The following is a 23469-nucleotide window of genomic DNA, read 5'->3' as shown; positions in this document are numbered from 1 at the left end:
CCCCAATAACAGCAGCACACGGTGCCCCAATAACAGCGGCACACAGAGCACCAATAACAGCAGCACACGGTGCCCCAATAACAGCAGCACACGGTGCCCCAATAACAGCGGCACACAGTGCCCCAATAACAGCAGCACACAGTGCCACAATAACAGCAGCACACAGTGCCCCAATAACAGCAGCACACAGTGCCCCAATAACAGCAGCACACAGTGCCCCAATAACAGCAGCACACAGTGCCCCAATAACAGCAGCACACAGTGCCCCAATAACAGCGGCACACAGTGCCCCAATAACAGCAGCACACAGTGCCCCAATAACAGCGGCACACGGTGCCCCAATAACAGCTGCACACGGTGCCCCAATAACAGCACCACACAGTGCCCCAATAACGGCAGCACACAGTGCCCCAATAACAGCAGCACACAGTGCCCCAATAACAGCAGCACACGGTGCCCCAATAACAGCGGCACACAGAGCACCAATAACAGCAGCACACGGTGCCCCAATAACAGCAGCACACGGTGCCCCAATAACAGCGGCACACAGTGCCCCAATAACAGCAGCACACAGTGCCACAATAACAGCAGCACACAGTGCCACAATAACAGCAGCACACAGTGCCCCAATAACAGCAGCACACAGTGCCCCAATAACAGCAGCACACAGTGCCCCAATAACAGCAGCACACAGTGCCCCAATAACAGCAGCACACAGTGCCACAATAACAGCAGCACACAGTGCCCCAATAACAGCAGCACACAGTGCCACAATAACAGCAGCACACAGTGCCCCAATAACGGCAGCACACAGTGCCCCAATAACAGCATCACACAGTGCCCCAATAACAGCAGCACACGGTGCCCCAGTGTCTCTAGCTCATGTTACCTTCGCAGGTGGCGCCGTCGTCGCCCAGCTTGTAGCCCTCCTTGCAGTAACACTGGTAGGAGCCGTAGATGTTGGTGCACTCCTGGTTACACGGGTTCTGCTCACACTCATTTACATCTGCAGATAAACAATCACAGGTCACATGTCTGATGTACAATCATCCTGGATAGACCGCGCTCCATGGGTGGTCCTGAGTGTACACTCTGCCTATGGCCCCTGAGCTTTGGTTGATGAACAGAATGACAGGACTGCAGTGTGGACTGACACACAGGAAGGACAGTGCAGTTTTACCTTCACAATGTTTCCCGTCCTGCCCCAGGTGGAAGCCGGTGAAGCAGGAGCAGCGGTAGGAGCCCACCGTATTCTCACACGTGTGGTGACACATTCTCCCCGGATACACCCAGCACTCATTGACGTCTGAAAAGATCGGACAGGAGACGCTGAAGACACAAGTGTTGGAGATTATACGAGACTATAATAGTATTCTGCATATTACGCACCGAGACATCTCCGCCGGAACGTGTCAAAGCGATACCCGGCCTTACAGTCACAGCGATACGACCCAGCGACATTGTGGCAGGCCTGTTCAGCCGAGCAGTTGTGTGCCCCCCCGGCACATTCATCAATGTCTGCAATGAAGGGACACAATGTGACATCCGAGTCTACCAGGCACCTGGGGGCCACATCTGATCCACTCGGAGACTGGCGACCAGGCAGAGGGACCCCCGTACTACGAGCCATGTGCATCCAAGAGCTCCATCTGTTCTGGAGGTGGATGTGGACCCTCAACTCAGGGCCCTGGTTTAGCTGCACAGCTTGCACCAATGATATGACCCCCAGGAGCTCTTCAGTGGGGGCTTCATGTCCAGACACTCTACACAGGACTGAAAGGGTTAAGCACCACACAAACCCTAACCCCAATGGTATGAAAATGGGTCTAATAATTACACCTGCGCTGATACAGTGTAACAAATTATCAGAACCGAAGAAAGATGTGTGCTGCTACTGAATGCGAATGTCACCAGCCCTCAGCTGGAAAGAATATGTCTATTCAATGACAGCAAGGTTGTGTTTCCAAAAATAGGAGAGGGGGGATTGTGGAGCCCTGGTGCCTGCCGGGGGCCGAGGGGCCGCTGGCACAGGGTCTACCCTGGGGCCCAGGACTAGAGGAGGATCTATGGCTGGCTGAGTACTGTGTGACCCTCCTCACCAATGCACGTGGTCCCGTTGTGGTTGGCCTTGTACCCTCGGTTGCAGTTCAGGTGTTTCCGCTGGCACACGTACGACCCCAGGGTGTTGATACAGGTGAATCCTTGTGTGCAGGGGGCCGGGCTGGACGAGCATTCGTTAATATCTGAAAGAATAGGAAAGTCAGTCCAGGACGCACAGGACACCAGTGACCGCTCTGGCCGGGACCCCACAGGGCCACACACAGGAGAGGGGCCGGAGCCAAGCCCAACGGGGACCACTATCTCTAGGGGTCCCAGGGGAGGGGTCCAGAGCAAAGCCCAACGGGGGACCCACTATCTATAGAGGTCCCAGGGGAGGGGCCGGAGCAAAGCCCAACGGGGTCCCACTATCTCTAGAGGTCCCAGGGGAGGGGCCGGAGCCAAGCCCAATGGGGGTCCCACTATCTCTAGAGGTCCCAGGGGAGGGGCCCAGAGCAAAGCCCAACGGGGTCCCACTATCTCTAGGGGTCCCAGGGGAGGGGTCCAGAGCAAAGCCCAACGGGGTCCCACTATCTATAGAGGTCCCAGGGGAGGGGCCCAGAGCAAAGCCCAATGGGGGACCCACTATCTATAGAGGTCCCAGGGGAGGGGCCGGAGCCAAGCCCAATGGGGGTCCCACTATCTCTAGAGGTCCCAGGGGAGGGGCCCAGAGCAAAGCCCAACGGGGGACCCACTATCTCTAGAGGTCCCAGGGGAGGGGCCCAGAGCAAAGCCCAACGGGGGACCCACTATCTATAGAGGTCCCAGGGGAGGGGCCCAGAGCAAAGCCCAACGGGGTCCCACTATCTATAGAGGTCCCAGGGGAGGGGCCCAGAGCAAAGCCCAACGGGGTCCCACTATCTCTAGAGGTCCCAGGGGAGGGGCCCAGAGCAAAGCCCAACGGGGGACCCACTATCTATAGAGGTCCCAGGGGAGGGGCCCAGAGCAAAGCCCAACGGTGGACCCACTATCTCTAGAGGTCCCAGGGGAGGGGCCCAGAGCAAAGCCCAACGGGGGACCCACTATCTATAGAGGTCCCAGGGGAGGGGCCGGAGCCAAGCCCAACGGGGGACCCACTATCTATAGAGGTCCCAGGGGAGGGGCCCAGAGCAAAGCCCAACGGGGTCCCACTATCTATAGAGGTCCCAGGGGAGGGGCCCAGAGCAAAGCCCAACGGGGTCCCACTATCTCTAGAGGTCCCAGGGGAGGGGCCCAGAGCAAAGCCCAACGGGGGACCCACTATCTATAGAGGTCCCAGGGGAGGGGCCGGAGCCAAGCCCAACGGGGACCACTATCTCTAGGGGTCCCAGGGGAGGGGTCCAGAGCAAAGCCCAACGGGGTCCCACTATCTATAGAGGTCCCAGGGGAGGGGCCGGAGCCAAGCCCAACGGGGACCACTATCTCTAGAGGTCCCAGGGGAGGGGCCCAGAGCAAAGCCCAACGGGGGACCCACTATCTATAGAAGTCCCAGGGGAGGGGCCCAGAGCAAAGCCCAACGGGGTCCCACTATCTCTAGAGGTCCCAGGGGAGGGGCCCAGAGCAAAGCCCAACGGGGGACCCACTATCTATAGAGGTCCCAGGGGAGGGGCCGGAGCCAAGCCCAACGGGGACCCACTATCTCTAGGGGTCCCAGGGGAGGGGCCGGAGCCAAGCCCAACGGGGACCACTATCTCTAGGGGTCCCAGGGGAGGGGCCCAGAGCAAAGCCCAACGGGGTCCCACTATCTCTAGAGGTCCCAGGGGAGGGGCCCAGAGCAAAGCCCAACGGGGGACCCACTATCTATAGAGGTCCCAGGGGAGGGGCCCAGAGCAAAGCCCAACGGGGGACCCACTATCTCTAGAGGTCCCAGGGGAGGGGCCGGAGCCAAGCCCAACGGGGACCACTATCTCTAGGGGTCCCGGGGAGGGGTCCAGAGCAAAGCCCAACGGGGTCCCACTATCTATAGAGGTCCCAGGGGAGGGGCCGGAGCCAAGCCCAACGGGGACCACTATCTCTAGAGGTCCCAGGGGAGGGGCCCAGAGCAAAGCCCAACGGGGGACCCACTATCTATAGAGGTCCCAGGGGAGGGGCCCAGAGCAAAGCCCAACGGGGGACCCACTATCTATAGAGGTCCCAGGGGAGGGGCCCAGAGCAAAGCCCAACGGGGGACCCACTATCTATAGAGGTCCCAGGGGAGGGGCCGGAGCCAAGCCCAACGGGGACCACTATCTCTAGGGGTCCCAGGGGAGGGGCCCAGAGCAAAGCCCAACGGGGGACCCACTATCTATAGAGGTCCCAGGGGAGGAGCCCAGAGCAAAGCCCAACGGGGTCCCACTATCTCTAGGGGTCCCAGGGGAGGGGTCCAGAGCAAAGCCCAACGGGGTCCCACTATCTCTAGAGGTCCCAGGGGAGGGGCCCAGAGCAAAGCCCAACGGGGGACCCACTATCTATAGAGGTCCCAGGGGAGGGGCCGGAGCAAAGCCCAACGGGGGACCCACTATCTCTAGAGGTCCCAGGGGAGGGGCCGGAGCAAAGCCCAACGGGGGACTCACTATCTCTAGGGGTCCCAGGGGAGGGGTCCAGAGCAAAGCCCAACGGGGTCCCACTATCTCTAGAGGTCCCAGGGGAGGGGCCGGAGCAAAGCCCAACGGGGGACCCACTATCTCTAGGGGTGCCTTAACTGTTTCCTCAAACCCCTGTCCCAAATATATATATCTACAGTGATACATTGTGACAAAATATTATACACGTAATTATTATTATTTACTCTGATACATTGTGACAACCACCAGTTGTGATCACAGAGCTAGATCTATAACATCTGATGGTGCGCAATGAATATCTCCCCGACAGCAAGCAGAGATCTTTAGGTTACAATCACACAATGAATATCTCCCCGACAGCAAGCAGAGATCTTTAGGTTACGATCCCACAATGAATATCTCCCCTGACAGCAAGCAGAGATCTTTAGGTTACAATCACACAATGAATATCTCCCCGACAGCAAGCAGAGATCTTTAGGTTACAATCCCACAATGAATATCTCCCTGACAGCAAGCAGAGATCTTTAGGTTACGATCCCACAATGAATATCTCCCTGACAGCAAGCAGAGATCTTTAGGCTACAATCCCACAATGAATATCTCCCCAACAGCAAGCAGAGATCTTTAGGTTACGATCCCACAATGAATATCTCCCTGACAGCAAGCAGAGATCTTTAGGTTACAATCACACAATGAATATCTCCCCTGACAGCAAGCAGAGATCTTTAGGTTACAATCACACAATGAATATCTCCCCAACAGCAAGCAGAGATCTTTAGGTTACAATCACACAATGAATATCTCCCCGACAGCAAGCAGAGATCTTTAGGCTACAATCACACAATGAATATCTCCCCGACAGCAAGCAGAGATCTTTAGGTTACGATCCCACAATGAATATCTCCCCTGACAGCAAGCAGAGTTCTTTAGGTTACGATCCCACAATGAATATCTCCCCGACAGCAAGCAGAGATCTTTAGGTTACAATCCCACAATGAATATCTCCCCGACAGCAAGCAGAGATCTTTAGGTTACGATCCCACAATGAATAGCTCTCCTGACAGCAAGCAGAGATCTTTAGGTTACAATCCCACAATGAATATCTCCCCGACAGCAAGCAGAGATCTTTAGGTTACAATCACACAATGAATATCTCCCCAACAGCAAGCAGAGATCTTTAGGTTACGATCCCACAATGAATAGCTCTCCTGACAGCAAGCAGAGATCTTTAGGTTACAATCCAACAATGAATATCTCCCCGACAGCAAGCAGAGATCTTTAGGTTACAATCACACAATGAATATCTCCCCGACAGCAAGCAGAGATCTTTAGGTTACGATCCCACAATGAATATCTCCCCTGACAGCAAGCAGAGATCTTTAGGTTACAATCCCACAATGAATATCTCCCCGACAGCAAGCAGAGATCTTTAGGCTACAATCACACAATGAATATCTCCCCGACAGCAAGCAGAGATCTTTAGGTTACGATCCCACAATGAATATCTCCCCTGACAGCAAGCAGAGATCTTTAGGCTACAATCACACAATGAATATCTCCCCGACAGCAAGCAGAGATCTTTAGGTTATGATCCCACAATGAATATCTCCCTGACAGCAAGCAGAGATCTTTAGGTTACAATCACACAATGAATATCTCCCCGACAGCAAGCAGAGATCTTTAGGTTACAATCACACAATGAATATCTCCCCAACAGCAAGCAGATATCTTTAGGTTACGATCCCACAATGAATAGCTCTCCTGACAGCAAGCAGAGATCTTTAGGTTACAATCACACAATGAATATCTCCCCGACAGCAAGCAGAGATCTTTAGGTTACAATCACACAATGAATATCTCCCCGACAGCAAGCAGAGATCTTTAGGTTACAATCCCACAATTAATATCTCCCCTGACAGCAAGCAGAGATCTTTAGGTTACGATCCCACAATGAATATCTCCCCGACAGCAAGCAGAGATCTTTAGGTTACAATCACACAATGAATATCTCCCCAACAGCAAGCAGATATCTTTAGGTTACAATCACACAATGAATATCTCCCCGACAGCAAGCAGAGATCTTTAGGTTACAATCACACAATGAATATCTCCCCGACAGCAAGCAGAGATCTTTAGGTTACAATCCCACAATGAATATCTCCCCTGACAGCAAGCAGAGATCTTTAGGTTACGATCCCACAATGAATATCTCCCCTGACAGCAAGCAGAGATCTTTAGGTTACGATCCCACAATGAATATCTCCCCTGACAGCAAGCAGAGATCTTTAGGTTACGATCCCACAATGAATATCTCCCTGACAGCAAGCAGAGATCTTTAGGTTACGATCCCACAATGAATATCTCCCTGACAGCAAGCAGAGATCTTTAGGTTACGATCCCACAATGAATAGCTCTCCTGACAGCAAGCAGAGATCTTTAGGTTACAATCCCACAATGAATATCTCCCCTGACAGCAAGCAGAGATCTTTAGGTTACGATCCCACAATGAATATCTCCCCGACAGCAAGCAGAGATCTTTAGGTTACGATCCCACAATGAATATCTCCCCTGACAGCAAGCAGAGATCTTTAGGTTACGATCCCACAATGAATATCTCCCCGACAGCAAGCAGAGATCTTTAGGTTACGATCCCACAATGAATATCTCCCCTGACAGCAAGCAGAGATCTTTAGGTTACAATCCCACAATGAATATCTCCCCTGACAGCAAGCAGAGATCTTTAGGTTACGATCCCACAATGAATATCTCCCCGACAGCAAGCAGAGATCTTTAGGTTACAATCCCACAATGAATATCTCCCCGACAGCAAGCAGAGATCTTTAGGTTACGATCCCACAATGAATATCTCCCCGACAGCAAGCAGAGATCTTTAGGTTACGATCCCACAATGAATATCTCCCCTGACAGCAAGCAGAGATCTTTAGGTTACGATCCCACAATGAATATCTCCCCGACAGCAAGCAGAGATCTTTAGGTTACGATCCCACAATGAATATCTCCCCGACAGCAAGCAGAGATCTTTAGGTTACAATCCCACAATGAATATCTCCCCTGACAGCAAGCAGATATCTTTAGGTTACGATCCCACAATGAATATCTCCCCTGACAGCAAGCAGAGATCTTTAGGTTACAATCCCACAATGAATATCTCCCCTGACAGCAAGCAGAGATCTTTAGGTTACGATCCCACAATGAATATCTCCCCTGACAGCAAGCAGAGATCTTTAGGTTACAATCACACAATGAATATCTCCCTGACAGCAAGCAGAGATCTTTAGGTTACAATCCCACAATGAATATCTCCCTGACAGCAAGCAGAGATCTTTAGGTTACAATCACACAATGAATATCTCCCCGACAGCAAGCAGAGATCATTAGGTTACAATCACACAATGAATATCTCCCTGACAGCAAGCAGAGATCTTTAGGTTACAATCCCACAATGAATATCTCCCCTGACAGCAAGCAGAGATCTTTAGGTTACGATCCCACAATGAATAACTCCCCTGACAGCAAGCAGAGATCTTTAGGCCACAATCCCACAATGAATATCTCCCTGACAGCAAGCAGAGATCTTTAGGCTACGATCCCACAATGAATATCTCCCCTGACAGCAAGCAGAGATCTTTAGGTTACGATCCCACAATGAATATCTCCCCTGACAGCAAGCAGAGATCTTTAGGTTACGATCCCACAATGAATATCTCCCCTGACAGCAAGCAGAGATCTTTAGGCTACGATCCCACAATGAATATCTCTCTGACAGCAAGCAGAGATCTTTAGGCTATAATCCCACAATGAATAGCTCTCCTGACAGCAAGCAGAGATCTTTAGGTTACAATCCCACAATGAATATCTCCCTGACAGCAAGCAGAGATCTTTAGGCTACGATCCCACAATGAATATCTCTCTGACAGCAAGCAGAGATCTTTAGGCTATAATCCCACAATGAATAGCTCTCCTGACAGCAAGCAGAGATCTTTAGGTTACGATCCCACAATGAATATCTCCCTGACAGCAAGCAGAGATCTTTAGGTTACGATCCCACAATGAATATCTCCCTGACAGCAAGCAGAGATCTTTAGGCTACGATCCCACAATGAATATCTCCCCTGACAGCAAGCAGAGATCTTTAGGTTACGATCCCACAATGAATATCTCCCCGACAGCAAGCAGAGATCTTTAGGTTACAATCCCACAATGAATATCTCCCCTGACAGCAAGCAGAGATCTTTAGGTTACGATCCCACAATGAATATCTCCCCGACAGCAAGCAGAGATCTTTAGGTTACAATCACACAATGAATATCTCCCTGACAGCAAGCAGAGATCTTTAGGTTACAATCCCACAATGAATATCTGCCCTGACAGCAAGCAGAGATCTGTAGGTTACAATCCCACAATGAATATCTCCCTGACAGCAAGCAGAGATCTTTAGGCCACGATCCCACAATGAATATCTCCCTGACAGCAAGCAGAGATCTTTAGGTTACAATCCCACAATGAATATCTCCCCTGACAGCAAGCAGAGATCTTTAGGTTACAATCACACAATGAATATCTCCCCTGACAGCAAGCAGAGATCTTTAGGCTACAATCACACAATGAATATCTCCCTGACAGCAAGCAGAGATCTTTAGGTTACGATCCCACAATGAATAGCTCTCCTGACAGCAAGCAGAGATCTTTAGGTTACGATCCCACAATGAATAGCTCTCCTGACAGCAAGCAGAGATCTTTAGGTTACGATCCCACAATGAATAGCTCTCCTGACAGCAAGCAGAGATCTTTAGGTTACAATCCCACAATGAATATCTCCCCGACAGCAAGCAGATATCTTTAGGTTACAATCCCACAATGAATATCTCCCTGACAGCAAGCAGAGATCTTTAGGCCACGATCCCACAATGAATATCTCCCCTGACAGCAAGCAGAGATCTTTAGGTTACAATCCCACAATGAATATCTCCCCTGACAGCAAGCAGAGATCTGTAGGTTACAATCCCACAATGAATATCTCCCTGACAGCAAGCAGAGATCTTTAGGCCACGATCCCACAATGAATATCTCCCTGACAGCAAGCAGAGATCTTTAGGTTACGATCCCACAATGAATATCTCCCCTGACAGCAAGCAGAGATCTTTAGGTTACAATCCCACAATGAATATCTCCCCGACAGCAAGCAGAGATCTTTAGGCCACGATCCCACAATGAATATCTCCCTGACAGCAAGCAGAGATCTTTAGGTTACGATCCCACAATGAATATCTCCCCTGACAGCAAGCAGATATCTTTAGGTTACAATCCCACAATGAATATCTCCCCTGACAGCAAGCAGAGATCTTTAGGTTACGATCCCACAATGAATATCTCCCCTGACAGCAAGCAGAGATCTTTAGGTTACAATCCCACAATGAATATCTCCCCTGACAGCAAGCAGAGATCTGTAGGTTACAATCCCACAATGAATATCTCCCTGACAGCAAGCAGAGATCTTTAGGCCACGATCCCACAATGAATATCTCCCTGACAGCAAGCAGAGATCTTTAGGTTACGATCCCACAATGAATATCTCCCCTGACAGCAAGCAGAGATCTTTAGGCCACGATCCCACAATGAATATCTCCCCTGACAGCAAGCAGAGATCTTTAGGCCACGATCCCACAATGAATATCTCCCCTGACAGCAAGCAGAGATCTTTAGGTTACAATCACACAATGAATATCTCCCCTGACAGCAAGCAGAGATCTTTAGGCTACAATCACACAATGAATATCTCCCTGACAGCAAGCAGAAATCTTTAGGTTACGATCCCACAATGAATAGCTCTCCTGACAGCAAGCAGAGATCTTTAGGTTACGATCCCACAATGAATAGCTCTCCTGACAGCAAGCAGAGATCTTTAGGTTACGATCCCACAATGAATAGCTCTCCTGACAGCAAGCAGAGATCTTTAGGTTACGATCCCACAATGAATAGCTCTCCTGACAGCAAGCAGAGATCTTTAGGTTACAATCCCACAATGAATATCTCCCCTGACAGCAAGCAGAGATCTGTAGGTTACAATCCCACAATGAATATCTCCCTGACAGCAAGCAGAGATCTTTAGGCCACGATCCCACAATGAATATCTCCCTGACAGCAAGCAGAGATCTTTAGGCCACGATCCCACAATGAATATCTCCCTGACAGCAAGCAGAGATCTTTAGGCCACGATCCCACAATGAATATCTCCCCTGACAGCAAGCAGAGATCTTTAGGCCACGATCCCACAATGATGTTCTGATAACTTTTATTAACCCTTCGCAGTATTTCAATGGCAAATTCTAACCTTGACATACGCCGTCATCCAGGGTGAACCCGATGTCACACGTCACGTCCACGGCGCACACAAACGACCCCGCCGTGTTCACGCAGCGCTCGCCTCTGCCACAGGTGTGCGTATTCAGGCTGCACTCATCGACATCTGCCCCCGGGGACGATAAGATTGGGGGATTTACATACAATGTCTTTCCTGATTGTTGTTACACGCAGCACTTTTGACATTTTGTGAGCGGCGGGGACTGAGGCGAGAACTTCATTTGGCTACAAACATTTGCTGTAGAATATGGGGCAGAACATTCCTCTGCAGGTTCATGTGTCTCCATGGTAACAGAACTGTATCTAATCCTTACACTTGTTTTCTTAATAACCTAAAGCCAGTAGAAGATAGAAAGTGACCAGTGACTGCAGGAACAAATACAAGGATTGCTGTAGTCCGTTACCATGGAAATACATCACTCTGCATGGGAGCTGTAGACACACAATGTTAATTATAATAATCTATTTGCAAACTTCCTTTTTTAAAATCTATTTTAATATATGTATATCATTGGGGGGTGTTGGATACTTGCCTTTTTTAGGTTCTGGTGTTGGTTCGGATTTGGCCAGAAGTTTGATTTCTGGAGGAAGTAACTGCTCTTCTCCATTGCAGCACAGCATCATCATGTGGTTGCAGGGGTAGCCCAGGTTCAGGTTGGACTCGCAGGAATCTCCTTCCTTCTGGATCTTCAGTCCCAGCGAACAACAGTCACAGCAAAGCTACAATGTAACAAGGAGGGAGGAACAAAGGAATATTAATGCGGATCCCTGGAGAAGGGGAACTAACGGTTTGGGTCCCTGATCCTTGGGGGATTGTGGTGTCCTAAAGGCCGTAGAGGAAACTTAGATTTCTGGAGGATGAGGCAGAACCCAGGGGAACGCAGGATGATGGTTCCATGTGCTGCAGTGTCACTGATGGCCACCAGGCAGCGCTGCACTGTATCATAGCATGTCCTCCTGTGATTATTATTATTATTTATTTATATAGCACCATTAATTCCATGGTGCTTTACATGAGAAGGGGTTACATTAGATTTATCTATGGAGCCGCTTGTATCAATGTTACAACATGATCCTCATTGCTGCAAAACAGCCTGAACTAAAAGTCACACATTAGGCCGAGTGCTCCTGTGTTCTGTACAAGAAAGCAACAGACATCTCTGCTGGACACCGGAAGAACAAAACGATCAGACATCCCCGATACCAGGTACGGACTGGGGCTGAAATTCAGTCCTGGCATTTGGAATCACACAGGCCCAAATTGTCCCCGTCCCCATGAACCAGACGGGATCTATCACTAATATTACCCTGGATGGAGGAAAGGAAGATTTACTACAAGACCAATATTTCTAATGATCCCCGCGGCTGATGGGGTAAGTGACGGAGTCAGCGACTTTGTGCTCCATCACAACTCCTAACAGTATGGGGGTCCTGAGAACACGGATTCTGCTAACAACGTAGCAGACGAGGCGGCCCATGACCAGACAGGCCCTGCCCGATACACATCTCCCACGATGATCAGCCGCCATACACATTACACTGTAACTCACCTTGAAGTGCGACCTTTCACAGAGATCGTTCTCTGCCTGAAGACAGACTCCATGTTCTTTGGCGGCAATCATCCCAGAAATACAAGAGTTATCCTTAATGTAAGAAATACAGCATTGCCGCTCCGCCAGCCTGGAAATGGGAGAGATTAACAACTTAAGAGATGAAACCACAATAATACTGCCCCTATATACAAGAATATAACTACTATAATACTGCCCCTATAAACAAGAATATAACTACTATAATACTGCTACTATGTACAAGAATATAACTACTATAATACTGCCCCTATATACAAGAATATAACTACTATAACACTGCCCCTATGTACAAGATTATAACTACTATAATACTGCTCCTATATACAAGAATATAACTACTATAATACTGCCCCTATGTACAAGAATACAACTACTATAATACTGCTCCTATGTACAAGATTATAACTACTATAATACTGCCCCTATGTACAAGATTATAACTACTATAATACTGCTCCTATGTACAAGAATATAACTACTATAATACTGCTACTATGTACAAGAATATAACTACTATAATACTGCTCCTATGTACAAGAATATAACTACTATAATACTGCCCCTATGTACAAGAATATAACTACTATAATACTGCCCCTATATACAAGAATATAACTACTATAATACTGCCCCTATATACAAGAATATAACTACTATAATACTGCCCCTATGTACAAGAATATAACTACTATAATACTGCCCCTATGTACAAGAATATAACTACTATAATACTGCTCCTATGTACAAGAATATAACTACTATAATACTGCCCCTATGTACAAGAATATAACTACTATAATACTGCCCCTATATACAAGAATATAACTACTATAATACTGCCCCTATATACAAGAATATAACTACTATAATACTGCCCCTATGTACAAGAATATAACTACTATAATACTGCCCCTATGTACAAGAATATAACTACTATAATACTGCTCCTATGTACAAGAATATAACTACTATAATACTGCCCCTATGTACAAGATTATAACTACTATAATACTGCCTCCTATGTACAAGAATATAACTACTATAATACTGCCCCTATATACAAGAATATAACTACTATAATACTGCCCCTATATACAAGAATATAACTACTATAATACTGCCTCTATGTACAAGAATATAACTACTATAATACTGCCCCTATGTACAAGAATATAACTACTATAATACTGCCCCTATGTACAAGATTATAACTACTATAATACTGCCCCCTATGTACAAGAATATAACTACTATAACACTGCTCCTATGTACAAGAATATAACTACTATAATACTGCCCCTATGTACAAGAATATAACTACTATAATACTGCCCCCTATGTACAAGAATATAACTACTATAATACTGCCCCTATGTACAAGAATATAACTACTATAATACTGCTCCTATGTACAAGAATATAACTACTATAATACTGCCCCTATGTACAAGAATATAACTACTGTAATACTGCTCCTATGTACAAGAATATAACTACTATATACTGCTCCTATGTACAAGAATATAACTACTATAATACTGATCCTATATACAATAATATAACTTCTATAATACTGCTCCTATATACAAGAATATAACTACTATAATACTGTCGCTATGTATAAGAATATAACTACTATAATACTGCTCCTATGTACAAGAATATAACTACTATAATACTGCTCCTATGTATAAGAATATAACTACTATAATACTGCTCCTATGTACAAGAATATAACTAATATAATACTGCTCCTATGTACAAGAATATAACTTCTATAATACTGCTCCTATATACAAGAATATAACTACTATAATACTGTCGCTATGTATAAGAATATAACTACTATAATACTGCTCCTATGTACAAGAATATAACTAATATAATACTGCTCCTATATACAAGAATATAGCTACTATAATACTGCTCCTATGTGCAAGAATATAACTACTATAATACTGCCCCTATATACAAGAATATAACTACTATAATACTGCCCCTATGTACAAGAATATAACTACTATAATACTGCCTCTATGTACAAGAATATAACTACTATAATACTGCCCCTATGTACAATAATATAACTACTATAATACTGCCCCTATGTACAAGAATATAACTACTATAATACTGCCCCTATGTACAAGAATATAACTACTATAATACTGCTCCTATGTACAATAATATAACTACTATAATACTGCTCCCTATGTACAAGAATATAACTACTATAATACTGCTCCTATGTACAAGAATATAACTACTATAATACTGCACATATGTACAAGAATATAACTACTGTAATACTGCCCCTATGTACAAGAATATAACTACTGTAATACTGCCCCTATGTACAAGAATATAACTACTATAATACTGCACCTATGTACAAGAATATAACTACTATAATACTGCCCCTATGTACAAGAATATAACAACTGTAATACTGCCCCTATGTACAAGAATATAACTACTATAATACTGCACCTATGTACAAGAATATAACTACTATAATACTGCCCCTATATACAAGAATATAACTACTATAATACTGCCCCTATGTACAAGAATATAACTACTGTAATACTGCTCCTATGTACAAGAATATAACTACTATAATACTGCTCCTATATACAAGAATATAACTTCTATAATACTGCTCCTATATACAAGAATATAACTACTATAATACTGTCGCTATGTATAAGAATATAACTACTATAATACTGCTCCTATATACAAGAATATAGCTACTATAATACTGCTCCTATGTGCAAGAATATAACTACTATAATACTGCCCCTATGTACAAGAATATAACTACTATAATACTGCTCCTATGTACAAGAATATAACTACTATAATACTGCTCCTATGTATAAGAATATAACTACTATAATACTGCCCCTATGTACAAGAATATAACTACTATAATACTGCCCCTATATACAAGAATATAACTACTATAATACTGCCCCTATGTACAAGAATATAACTACTATAATACTGCCTCTATGTACAAGAATATAACTACTATAATACTGCTCCTATGAACAAGAATATAACTACTATAATACTGCCCCATGTACAAGAATATAACTACTATAATACTGCTCCTATGTACAAGAATATAACTACTATAATACTGCTCTTATGTACAAGAATATAACTACTATAATACTGCTCCTATGTACAAGAATATAACTACTATAATACTGCTCCTATGTACAAAAATATAACTACTATAATACTGTCCCTATATACAAGAATATAACTACTATAATACTGCCCCTATATACAAGAATATAACTGCTATAATACTGCTCCTATATACAAGAATATAACGACTATAATACTGCCCCTATATACAAGAATATAACTACTATAATACTGCTCATATGTACAAGAATATGACTACTATAATACTGCCCCCTATGTACAAGAATATAACTACTATAATACTGCTCCTATGTACAAGAATATAACTACTATAATACTGCCCCTATGTACAAGAATATAACTACTATAATACTGCTCCTATGTACAAGAATATAACTACTATAATACTGCCCCCTATGTACAAGAATATAACTACTATAATACTGCCCCTATGTACAAGGATATAACTACTATAATACTGCCCCTATATACAAGAATATAACTACTATAATACTGCCCCTATGTACAAGAATATAACTACTATAATACTGCCTCTATGTACAAGAATATAACTACTATAATACTGCTCCTATGAACAAGAATATAACTACTATAATACTGCCCCATGTACAAGAATATAACTGCTATAATACTGCTCCTATGTACAAGAATATAACTACTATAATACTGCTCTTATGTACAAGAATATAACTACTATAATACTGCTCCTATGTACAAGAATATAACTACTATAATACTGCTCCTATGTACAAAAATATAACTACTATAATACTGTCCCTATATACAAGAATATAACTACTATAATACTGCCCCTATATACAAGAATATAACTGCTATAATACTGCTCCTATATACAAGAATATAACGACTATAATACTGCCCCTATATACAAGAATATAACTACTATAATACTGCTCCTATGTACAAGAATATAACTACTATAATACTGCCCCCTATGTACAAGAATATAACTACTATAATACTGCTCCTATGTACAAGAATATAACTACTATAATACTGCCCCTATGTACAAGAATATAACTACTATAATACTGCTCCTATGTACAAGAATATAACTACTATAATACTGCCCCCTATGTACAAGAATATAACTACTATAATACTGCCCCTATGTACAAGGATATAACTACTATAATACTGCCCCTATATACAAGAATATAACTACTATAATACTGCCCCCTATGTACAAGAATATAACTACTATAATACTGCTCCTATGTACAAGGATATAACTACTATAATACTGCCCCTATGTACAAGAATATAACTACTATAATACTGCTCCTATGTACAAGAATATAACTACTATAATACTGCCCCTATGTACAAGAATATAACTACTATAATACTGCTCCTATGTACAAGAATATAACTACTATAATACTGTTCCTATATACAAGAATATAACTACTATAATACTGCTGCTATATACAAGAATATAACTACTATAATACTGCTCCCTGTATACAAGAATATAACTACTATAGTACTGCCCCCTATGTATAAGAATATAACTACTGTAATACTGCCCCTATTTACAAGAATATAACTACTGTAATACTGCCCCTATGTACAAGAATATAACTACTATAATACTGCACCTATGTACAAGAATATAACTACTGTAATACTGCCCCTATGTACAAGAATATAACTACTATAATACTGCACCTATGTACAAGAATATAACTACTGTAATACTGCCCCTATGTACAAGAATATAACTACTGTAATACTGCCCCTATGTACAAGAATATAACTACTATAATACTGCACCTATGTACAAGAATATAACTACTATAATACTGCCCCTATATACAAGAATATAACTACTATAATACTGCCCCTATGTACAAGAATATAACTACTGTAATACTGCTCCTATGTACAAGAATATAACTACTATATACTGCTCCTATGTACAAGAATATAACTACTATAATACTGCTCCTATATACAAGAATATAACTTCTATAATACTGCTCCTATATACAAGAATATAACTACTATAATACTGTCGCTATGTATAAGAATATAACTACTATAATACTGCTCCTATGTACAAGAATATAACTAATATAATACTGCTCCTATGTACAAGAATATAACTACTATAATACTGCCCCTATGTACAAGAATATAACTACTATAATACTGCCCCTATATACAAGAATATAACTACTATAATACTGCCCCTATGTACAAGAATATAACTACTATAATACTGCCTCTATGTACAAGAATATAACTACTATAATACTGCTCCTATGAACAAGAATATAACTACTATAATACTGCCCCATGTACAAGAATATAACTACTATAATACTGCTCCTATGAACAAGAATATAACTACTATAATACTGCCCCATGTACAAGAATATAACTACTATAATACTGCTCCTATGTACAAGAATATAACTACTATAATACTGCCCCTATGTACAAGAATATAACTACTATAATACTGCCTCTATGTACAAGAATATAACTACTATAATACTGCTGCTATGTACAAAAATATAACTACTATAATACTGCTCCTATGTACAAGAATATAACTACTATAATACTGCTCCTATGTACAAGAATATAACTACTATAATACTGCCCCTATGTACAAGAATATAACTACTATAATACTGCCCCTATGTACAAGGATATAACTACTATAATACTGCCCCTATATACAAGAATATAACTACTATAATACTGCCCCCTATGTACAAGAATATAACTACTATAATACTGCTCCTATATACAAGGATATAACTACTATAATACTGCCCCTATGTACAAGAATATAACTACTATAATACTGCTCCTATGTACAAGAATATAACTACTATAATACTGCCTCTATGTACAAGAATATAACTACTATAATACTGCTGCTATGTACAAAAATATAACTACTATAATACTGCTCCTATGTACAAGAATATAACTACTATAATACTGCCCCTATGTACAAGAATATAACTACTATAATACTGCTCCTATGTACAAGAATATAACTACTATAATACTGCCCCTATATACAAGAATATAACTACTATAATACTGCCCCTATGTACAAGAATATAACTACTATAATACTGCCTCTATGTACAAGAATATAACTACTATAATACTGCCCCTATGTACAAGAATATAACTACTATAATACTGCTCCTATGTACAAGAATATAACTACTATAATACTGCCCCTATATACAAGAATATAACTACTATAATACTGCCTCCTAGCTGTGAGGTTGTGTGTTGGTAGTTCTCCTGATGTCTGGAGCAAGCCCAGGGAGGGGCCACCCTGGGCGGGGAAGCTCCCCAGGCAAGGCCCAGGCTTCTCGGCCTACACTGGGTCAAGGCTCCCAGACCTCTCTGAATGGGAATGTTAATCCCAAAGCCTCTGTGAGACCAGTGAATGCAGCGGCCAAAGCTGCAGCAGTTCTGTGATGGAAGAAAAACCAGCAAGTAAAGGTTTGGGAGGAAAATCTACTCCAAGTCCAGCAAAGAAGCCAGAAGGTAAAGTGTTGGTGAGTGATGTTCCACAGCACAGTATGAAGTCCTGTAACTCCCCGGTCAGTCAGCAGCCCCTGCCTGAGGCTCAGGTGAGATCACTCTCAGCTGTACCAATCACCTCTCCTGCTTCCAGGCAGAGACGGACGTCTTTGGAAAGACAAACTATACAGGAGAACTTGCAGCAACATGGCAGTGTGGCGCTGTCAGGACGCACCCGGTCACAGTCAGGTGGCAGCGATAAACCTGCTGCGGAGCCGGCATCCAGCCGAGGAGCCACAAAGCCATCTGTGGTGGAACCGCACAAGTCTGTATTCAAAACCCCTGTACCCGTGGTGAAGACAAAACCTGTGCAGCCGGCGCGTGCACCCGAGCTGCAGCTAGCGGACGAGATACCAGGACTTGTCAGAAAGCTGGGTGAGTTACAGCAGCAAAAAAAAGCGCTGCAAATGGAGGTAGACTTCATCTATAGTCTAAAGACCACTAACCCTGCCAGTAATGATGTGTATGACCTGAGACTGAACACACTGGGGGTGCAGCTGGCAAGTGTGGTGCAGGACATTGAATCTGTGCTGGAGGGCATGGGGCCCCTGGCGGAGACCTACAGGAACCGGGAGCGGTTCGCCTCCTATAAGCAGGACTGTGCTGTAGAGACCAGGACCCCTGATATTCAGGACGGGACCCCCCAGCAGCGGACACGGCCTGTGTTACAGGCTGCCCGCTTCTGCTTCCAAGAAGGAAAAAAACTGCAGCAGCAAGCAGCTGAGTGTGAACAGGAGCATGCACTTCAGACTCCAACAGAGGCACCACAGGTCCCAGAATGCCCCATGCAGGAGCAGGACAGTGTTTGTGAGACTGTTTGTGCTGATGAGGCTGAGGCTGAGGCACAGACCGGGGCTGGTGATGTTGTGCCCATGGAGTCGGGGGTTGGGGAGGCTTCACATTCTGTCATGGACGTGGCACTGTCTGATAATGATACTGCTAATAATAATATGCATGATATGTGTGACTATCCCCCGTTACCATCTAGTCCACAAGGTGTGGCAGCCCCCCCTGCTGCAGACCCTCTCCCTGCTGCAGACCCTCTCCCTGTCAGTCGGCCCAGTGTGACCCGGCAGGTGCCCCCCAGGAATGCCTGGAGCCGCGGCGCCCCATCCTTCACTTCCAGCGCCAGGTATACCAGCCAGACTTTTAAGCGCATTAATGTGGTGCGGTTTAAGTACATAGGTGCCAAGGAGGATCTGCCACAGCGCAGGTATGTGGTGAGAGAGCTGCTATGCGGCCAGATGGGGTTTGTGGCAAACGAGATACTGGCGGTGTCCAATCTTCTGGACAGACAGGGCTATGAGGTCAGCTTCAAGCTGCAGTGTGACCTGGACAGGTTCTGGTCCAATTACCCCAGGTTCAGAGACGCTGAAGGCTGGAATAAGTTTATATTGGTTCCTATCTCCAGGCCGGACACTGTCACGGTAAACATCACCTTCTGGAATGAGGCCGTTCCCCCACAGGACATCGAGGTGTGGCTCCGGAGACACTGTGACCTCGCCTCTGGACTCTCCAAGGTCAGAGGTGAGGATGGTATCTGGACAATGGGGTGGAAAGCTGTGGTGAAACTGCGGCAACTCAATAACATTACTGCCCATTTACCCAACTCCTTCATTGGGAGGGAGAAGGGAAGATGTTATTACCCCGGGCAGCCCAGGAAATGCTTCAAATGTGGTGAGAAAGGTAATCTGGCCAACGCCTGTACTGTGGTGAAGTGCAGCCTGTGTGGGGATATCGGCCATGTCGCTGTGGATTGCCGGGATGTTAGATGCAACCTCTGCGGTAAGATGGGCCACCCTCACAGGGACTGTCCAGACGCCTGGCATAATATCTGCAGAGTCTTCCCTGATGAGGCTGTACTGGCAGGGGCAGAGGCTCAGGAGGATGAGGATGTGGTGGCAGGGGCGCATGAGGGGGAGGATTTAATGTCAGGAGAGATGGTGACCAGCCCAGATGCCCAGCAGGAGTCCATTCATGTAACACCAGAGAAGCAGGGTATAGAGGGTGCAGAGGGGAACTCGGAGGTCGCTCCTCAGGTCCAGCAGCCTCAGGAAGCCCCCCCTTCAGCATCACTGTCTGAATCTGATGACTGGAGCGTTAATCACAATAAAAGGAAGAAAAAGAGCACGTCCTCCCGTAAACCTGAGGCAGAATATGACGCCCGTCAGAGTGCTACTAAGAAGGTTCAGAATTCTGCAGGAGTGATGGTTGTGTCCAACAAGTATGGAGTTTTATCGGAGTCTAATGATGATGATTATGAGACAGAGTTGAGGAAAGTTGATGCAGAGTGTGACAGGGACATAGAGGACCACCCTCCGTCAAAGCGGAAGCCCTTATCTGTGGACCCTCGGGTAGAGTCTGACATGGACACCGGTGGTGGACAGAACATCCCTGACTCATGATGATGGCAGTTACTGTGCTCCTTCTCTATTGTGTTGTGATGGCGGGGTTCTCATTAACACTGACCTCAAGTAATGTCAACAGTATTAAGGCAAGGAGGACGAGACATGTGGTGTATGAACATCTCACACATCTGGACACCGATGTCATTTTCCTGCAGGAGACACGACTGACATCTCTGGGGCTTATGAGAGAGGCTGAGAGGGAATGGCGGTGCGGTCCTTCTTTCTGGTCACTGGCTGTGGAGCCTTACGCCGGAGTCGCTGTCCTGTTTAACACCAATGATGTGACTGTGCATAGGATGACGGAGGTGGTCATGGGAAGATGTTTGGTCCTGGAAGTCACTATTCATGGGAGGCGACTCCGGCTTATTAACATCTATGGGCCACAGACAGTGACTGACAGGATCCAGCTGTTTAATAATGTTAAGCCTTACCTCTTCACTTCTCTTCCGGTGGTGATGGCAGGGGACTTTAATGCCATACTGACGTCAGGTGACAGTTCCTCGGGCAGGACAGTGACCAGGGACGGTAAGGTCCTACATAACATTATAATGCAGGCTGGACTGACTGACGTTTTCGCACGGGGAGGTCGACAGCCAAAATTCACATATTCATGTTCCAACAGGAGCAGTAGGATAGATTTTGCTTTTGTGAGTCCTACTGAGGCTGTTGACACCCTGAGTGAGAAGGTCGTCCCTTACTCTGATCACCTCGCCTTGTGTTTCTGTCTGGGGACCTCTAACCGTCCAGACATCGGTAGAGGGTTGTGGAAGCTCAATTCCAGTCTCCTGGATGATGCTTATGTTCAGAGTCGTGTCTACTCCCTTATCCAGCTTCATCTAGATAGGGTTGACTTCTATGATAACATGACCGACTGGTGGGAGGACGTCAAGGAGGATATCAGATCCCTCTTAAAGAGACTGTCAGTTAATAAAGGGAGGAATAAGTACAGCCAGTACCTAAAGCTGCGTAAAGAATTGGAGTCACTATATTCGGCGGGCGGGGATGACAAAGTGAAGATCGACCGACTGAAATCTGAGATAAGGCAGTATCAGTATAGTAGGTATACCTCCCTGGTTCTTGAACGGGATTATGGGTCCTTGGGGGCCCCTGATCCCTTTGAGAATTGCAGGGAGAGGGTAGTCAAAAAAATGGTCACGGGTCTCACTGACTTCCAGGGTGTATTGCAGGATTCACGGGAGGGTATCCTGGAGGTGGTGAGATCTTACTATGCTGACTTGTTTCAGAGGAAAGTTTTGGATAAAGATAAGATGGCTCAATTCTTGGAGGCAACTCCTGCGCCTGATACTAATGATCTGGACTTTTCTCCTTTGACAGCGGAGTTAACGGTGGAGGAAGTTAAGGAGGCTATTGATAAATTACATCTGAAGAAGGCACCAGGTCCAGATGGCATAACAGCAGAATTTTATAGGAAATTCAGAGACCTCCTGGCTCCAATCCTCGTGGATGTGTATAGAAGTTGTCTAGAAAATCACCTGATGCCTCCATCCATGAGAGTGTCCTCGTTGATTCTGCTGTCTAAAGGTAAAGAGCCGAGCGACATCAAGAACTGGAGGCCAATTGCCCTCTTGAATGTGGACAGGAAGATTCTAGCAAAGATCCTGTTTTCTAGATTAGTCTGTTTGTCCCCAGCACTGTTGGCAGGCTCTCAGTTTGGCACAGTAAAAGGGCGGAACATCTCTGGAG

General features: G+C 45.0%; 1 protein-coding gene across 2 annotated transcripts in view; it reads right to left on the bottom strand.

The window, feature by feature from the left end:
- FBLN2 (fibulin 2) overlaps window positions 1–23469 on the bottom strand; it is a 109881-nt gene that overhangs the window by 11187 nt on the left and 75225 nt on the right. For both annotated transcript variants that reach the window (XM_069736152.1, XM_069736151.1), the window contains exons 4-10: window positions 12551–12680; window positions 11534–11720; window positions 10972–11106; window positions 2100–2243; window positions 1390–1518; window positions 1181–1306; window positions 890–1006 (exon numbers count right to left, since the gene is read on the bottom strand). In XM_069736152.1, coding sequence (XP_069592253.1) covers window positions 890–1006; window positions 1181–1306; window positions 1390–1518; window positions 2100–2243; window positions 10972–11106; window positions 11534–11720; window positions 12551–12680 — 968 coding nt within the window. The remainder of the gene's footprint in view (window positions 1–889; window positions 1007–1180; window positions 1307–1389; window positions 1519–2099; window positions 2244–10971; window positions 11107–11533; window positions 11721–12550; window positions 12681–23469) is intronic.

The sequence above is a fragment of the Ranitomeya imitator genome, chromosome 8 (genome assembly GCF_032444005.1).
Source record: "Ranitomeya imitator isolate aRanImi1 chromosome 8, aRanImi1.pri, whole genome shotgun sequence".
NCBI classification, from domain to species: Eukaryota; Metazoa; Chordata; class Amphibia; order Anura; family Dendrobatidae; genus Ranitomeya; species Ranitomeya imitator.
Note: the sequence above shows the minus strand (reverse complement) of the source record. Positions and strands in the feature narration are given on the sequence as shown.